Source organism: Charadrius vociferus, unplaced genomic scaffold (assembly GCF_000708025.1).
Source record: "Charadrius vociferus isolate BGI_N301 unplaced genomic scaffold, ASM70802v2 scaffold566, whole genome shotgun sequence".
NCBI lineage: Eukaryota > Metazoa > Chordata > Aves > Charadriiformes > Charadriidae > Charadrius > Charadrius vociferus.
In genome coordinates this window covers 165,883-171,882 of record NW_009649031.1, presented here as the reverse complement: position 1 = coordinate 171,882, position 6,000 = coordinate 165,883, and the positions used below count along the sequence as shown (strand labels likewise).

Here is a 6,000-nt window from a genome sequence, read left to right as displayed (position 1 = left end):
TCTTTCAGTATCTTCACACTTCTTCCTGCAGCGCCAGATAGACTGAGGGTTCAAAATACTGCTCCTAGCAAGATAATATATTCATTAACTTAAAGTAAATTCTGAGGGATTATCTAATGTTTGTCATGTTCACAGTGCATAACCAAGAACTACATGACAGATTTTTATTTATTTATTTTTACAAAATTCTCTTCCACGTATGCTGCTGCTTTTCAGATTACAGTCATCCCAACTGCATTTGGCCCAAGAACAGAGAAGCAGGTTCATGACTCTGCCAAAACGATTTTCCAGTACCTTGGTGCCAGAGCTAGGGAAATTTTTAGCCAGGTTTCTGATTTATCTGCACCACTGAGACGGCACCACACAAACCTCAGGACACCACAGCAAAGCATTTGTTGCAACTGAACATGTCACTTCCATATCTGTTGCAGATCAATTTAATACGTGTCCTCATATAACGTTCCGGATCTTGTGAACAGCTATTGCTATATTTTCTTACTGGTGTAAACAACAACCACCGAAAAAAGCCAAGATTTACACTGCTGTGATTACATTTCTGAATGTAAATCAGCTTGATTCCTAGAAAAATCAAAGTAAATCCCCCACGTAGACAAGGCCTAAAAGGAATTGAATAAACACAAGGGTCCCAACTGTATATTTCATCCAAAAGATAAATAAGCTTTTAAATCACATTAAAAACAAAAAACAAAGCAGCCTGAAGAACAGCAGCTATTAAACAAGAGAAAGTCTGGCAATACCAGAGTAATTCCCACAATGCTCATCCATACCCTGAAACACATTCAGAACACACCCTGTTTTCAGAGCTGTCACACAACAAATGCAGATGTAAGCCTGCCATCACTACACAAATAACAGAATATGACATTTAAATAACACCACTAAGGAAAAGTGGGAGATGCATACAACCTACACTACGTACAGCAGTTCTTTTTTTAAAGCAACTCATCTATTAGTTACCAAATAGCTGAAAGACCCTTGGGATGCAACAAAACAAAGGCATACAAGGTTCCAAGGAATCTACAGGAACACAGTGCAATCACACCCATCTCCTTTTTACTGTAGACATCTACAGCTTTAACAAAAAAAAAAAAAAATGTTTTTAAAGCTTATTAAGCCACATCCTAAAACTAGTTAGGTTTTTGGCTGTCCTACTTAGCCTAAAGGTATTTACAGATAATTTCTACCCATTTCTTTCTGTGTCACAGTTGTCTGATATCTTAAATAGCTCTCCTTTCACTCTGGTGTTTGTCTAACCTCTGACATTTACAGAGTGCAGAAGTACCCTCTTCAGCCATGAGCTTTTCTAGGCTTTCTAGCCAAGCTTTTGGTGCAGCAGAATCTAAGAATGAAGGATAAACAGGTATTGTAAACAGAATCTATGTGGATCTCTCTCTGCCTCCATAAATAACCTCCCTAAATAAATACAGTTTCAAGTATATAAGAAAATATATAACAGGAAAACCTTTACAGCATAAATTTATGAGGTAGTGTTGCCAAGCCTCTGTGATCTGTTCCAGAATCTCTATATTTTCTCAACTTTCAGCTCCTGGAGTTCTCTTTTAAAAATAAAAAATAGAAAAATTCTATCCTTCATGATTATGGACGAAGGCCTGGAGGTAGGAATCAAGCAATGGCTTGTAAAGGAGGAGGTCAGCATTGGCTTGTAAAGAAGGAGGTCAGGATGTAGATAAAAATAATATCATTTTAAAAAATAAAACAATGGTTAAAAACCCTCAAGATGTGTTAATTCAGTATTTTTTAAGATGCCACTGGCTGATACACTGACAGAAAATGCCAATAAAACATCTTACCAACTTGCCTATATTCTTTTGGTAGAATTGCACAGCTAGTAATGATCTGTTCCCACTTCTGCAGGGAAAATACTGACTGATTTTGTTGTTCCAATGTGCTAAAAACTACTCGTATTATGAATTCTAGGGAGCAGGATCTCCTGCTTTCTAAATCACAAGACAGGGAAAGGGTTTCTGCTTTATTAACAGAAAACTGAGGTAAAGAGGTAAGTGACCAGCTTATAGCAGATCCAGGAACTGAACATAGATTTCAGATTTTCTGAGTTACAGTCTTGTGCTTTAGGCAGAAGTCTGGTTGTCTTTTCACTTAACAAGCTATCGAAGCCCAAAGTCTTATTTAAAAATTGACAATGCAGCTCAGTAACAATGAAATGGCGAGAATACTTGAAAAAGAAATCATCTTAAAGTTAAACCATTGTAGCTTCTAAGGTTAACATCTGCAAAAACTTGCCCCCAACACACTATCAATTTTTTTTCCGGGAGACTAATTTAGAATTCATACCAATTTCTGTATCCATCAGGCAGGACAAGAATCACAACGATGACATTACTGTCGGGACTCCTATTTTTGTGTTTGATCCCCAGTGCCATTAGTTCTGCAGCTTTTTCATCATACTTACTGACTTTATATCCCAGCTTTTCAGCATGAATCCTCTTGGCCATGAACTGCCCTTCAATCAACGCTCGTATTTCCACCTCCTTTGGGAAGTCTGAAACCTGTATCAAAGAGGGAATGCATTAAGTTAACAAGCACCTTACACAGTGTACAATGCCAAGCAGGAGACTGGTTCAAAACACAAGATGGATTTATAGTTGATTATCCTTGTCTTCACCCTGAAGTCTCCTTTCAACTAGGCCCAGTTCTTCACTCATACACACAAGATGGACCTGAAGACTCATGACAGAGAACACAGCCCATACCCTCAGTGCTGTTGGCAAATCCCTCAAACTTGAGGCACAAACTTGAAATCAAGGCACGCATTTCTCAGCACCAAAGGCTGCTTAAGAATCAATATCTCAAAAATATAAAATTAAAGCAAGTAGATAAAATTCAGATGCATTAAGCAACGTCACAAAAGTTTAAATGTATTTGTCTGCACCAAAGCAAAACCATGTAATCTTTTCATTAATTTGTTTAGTTGCTATATATAACATTTTTCTGTCCTTTTGTCTAGCAGAATATGAGAAAGGCAACAGAAGTAGGTAAATACTGAACTACAAACAAATACAAAGAATCTTTCAGAAAAAAGTTGAGTTCTTCCATGCACTACAATAAGTGCCTACAACTTGTGTAACAGCTAGAAGTGATTAAGCATTCATTTAAACAGCAAGCATTTAAGAGACCAGTGCTACACTGCAAACACAAGATAGTATCAATCTCTGTTCACCTCAGTGAGGTCTAATCGACTGGGAGTCATGATTGATCAAAGACATCTGTTGAGTTTCAGTACCACCCAGAAAGCCAGACATTTAAACAACATCCATTCCTCAGAAGTAAAAAAAGATACAAAGAACTTTTCTTTCCATAACATAATTTCTATTTTAATTCCAATTGGACTTGAGCTCGTGTTTACTTACATACCACTACGTAGCTTGTGGGTTACTCCAAGACATGCAGGACAGCAAAATGGGGTCTTTACTTCACATACACATTTAGACCAAGATAAAAGACAAAATATTATAGCCCAAAGTTTCAACACATCCTTATCTATATGTCTGAAACTTAGAAGATGGGGACTGAGTCATGTAAGAGTACTAAGCTCTCAATAAGCTTAAAGTTAATCCTGTTTCAAAAACAGTATTGGTTTCTGTAAATCCACATTTTCCAGTAAAGGAAATATTTCCTCAGAAAAATACCGTATAAGTTCTAGTTCAGACTTTGCACTGTAGATACTCTCAACCTACAAACCAAATACTTCCTTATAAAAATCATCCCAAGGACTTGCATCAAGAAATGAAACTTGAAAGAAAGTATCTCAAGACCAAAGAGGAAAAAAAAAAAAAAAAAAAAAAAGATAACAGCAAAGATTTCAAGCCTTGACAGTACTCTTTCAAGGTTGGAGACATTAACTACATTATAACTACCTTTTGGTTGTCTCTGTTGAATCTGTGAATCCCAACTGCTTCAGGAGTAATTTCCATTACATCAAAGTAGAAACCTGCATCAAGGAACATTAAAGACTGTCATGTTTGCTCCAAGCCCAAAGTTGGAATCTTATTTCAGCAAACAGCTAAAATGATAATAAAAGTTTATCACGTATTAGGAAAGACATTTGAGACATCACAAAACATATTTCTTAACTAATTTCAGTCCATACATTTATCAAATTTAACTACTTTCAGTTTACAAAAATGTGAATCTTAAGCATGTCTGGCTCTAGGCATCCAAACAATATAATAAACAATAAGCTTACAAAAGGCTTCTCCAAGCATCTGGAGGAAAAGAAGGTTATCAGAAGTAGTCAACATGGATTCACCAAGGGGAAGTCATGTCTGACTAATCTGATAGCCTTCTACAATGGCGTGACTAGATGGGTGGATGAGGGGAGGGCAGTGGATGTTGTCTACCTTGACTTCAGTAAGGCTTTCGACACTGTCTCCCCCATCATCCTCACAGGCAAGCTTAGGGAGTGTGGGTTAGATGAATGGACAGTGGGGTGCATTGAAAACTGGCTGACAGAGAGAGCTCAGAGAGTTGTGATTAGTGGTGCAGAGTCTAGTATTGGGTCCAGTCCTGTTCAATATAGTCATCAATGACCTGGATGAAGGGATAGAGTGTACCATCAGCAAGTTTGCTGATGACACAAAACTGGGAGGGGTGACTGATACGCCTGAAGGCTGTGTCGCCATTCAGTGTGACCTGGACAGGCAGGAGAGTTGGGTGGAGAGGAACCTAATGAAACTCAACAAGGGTAAGTGTAGGGTACTGCATCTGGGGAGGAATAACCCCATGCATCAGTACAGATTAGGGGCTGACCTCCTGGGGAGCAGCTCTGTGGAAAGGGACCTGGGAGTCCTGGTGGACAACAGGATGACCATGAGCCAGCAATGTGCCCTGGTGGTCAAGAAGTCCAATGGCATCCTGGGGTGCAGCAGGAAGACTGTGGCCAGCAGACTGAGGGAGGTCGGTCATCCTCCCCCTCTCTCTGCCCTGGTGAGGCCGTATCTGGAGTATTGTGTCCAGCTCTGGGCTCCCTGGTTCAAGAAGGACAGGGAACTGCTGAAGAGGGTCCAGCAAAGGGCTACAAAGATGATTAGGGGGTTGGAGCGTCTTTCTTATGAGGAAAGGCTGAGGGACTTGGGTCTTTTTAGTCAAGAGAAAAGAAGACTGAGGGGAGATCTTATCAATGCTTATAAATACTTAAAGGGAGGGTGCCAGGTAGATGGTGGTGCCCAGTGATAAAACAAGAGGTAACAGGCACAAACTTGAATATAGGAAGTTCCATCTTAACACAAGGAGGAACTTCTTTCCTTTGAGGGTAGCAGAGCACTGGTACAGGCTGCCCAGAGTTAGGCTGTGGAGTCTCCTACACTGGAGACATTCCAAACCCGCCTGGACGCCGTCCTGTGCAACTGCTGTAGGTGACCCTGCTCTGGCAGGGGGGTTGGACTAGATGATCTCCAGAGGTCCCTTCCAACCCTGACCATTCTGCGATTCTGTGAAAAGTGCACACAGCCACCAGAACACACATACATGCATGTAACATAGATAATATATAACACATCTCAGAAATAGTTTCAGTAGGTCATATGCGAGGGTGAAAGTAAAAAAAAAAAAAAAAAAAAAAACAAACCCACAAAAAAAAAGGTAAGTTAGAAAGAAGAGTACAGGAATGCTGGAACACATCACGCACTGGATTAGATTTCATGAGCTTATTAGGGAACATCAGATATTTTAAGTCATGAAGCAGAGCTGGTCTCTGAATAGTTTTGACGAGATCTGAAGAAATGCAGTAATGCTTTGTAGACAGCTAGACAAAAAGTCTGAAAAAGATTTCTTTTGTGTTGATGGCAAGAAGGGTTGGTCAGAAAAGATATTCAAGAAAGGAGACAAAAAAAAGAAAATGAGGACAGAAAAACTGAACAGAATAGCTAAGAAACTAAGGTCAGTTTCTAAGGTTCAAGCCTTGGAACAAGAGTATGCTGCCCTAGCAGCCCTGTTATTATT

The 6,000-nt window shown here is 39.5% G+C and overlaps 1 protein-coding gene across 1 annotated transcript in view; it reads right to left on the bottom strand.

Moving 5' to 3' along the window:
* The window catches only part of XYLB (xylulokinase homolog (H. influenzae)), an 83,371-nt gene that overhangs the window by 55,653 nt on the left and 21,718 nt on the right, over positions 1 to 6,000 (bottom strand). Inside the window, exons 14-15 of the mRNA XM_009887775.1 lie at positions 3,918 to 3,991; positions 2,453 to 2,549 (exon numbers count right to left, since the gene is read on the bottom strand). Of these exons, the coding sequence (XP_009886077.1) occupies positions 2,453 to 2,549; positions 3,918 to 3,991 (171 nt within the window). The remainder of the gene's footprint in view (positions 1 to 2,452; positions 2,550 to 3,917; positions 3,992 to 6,000) is intronic.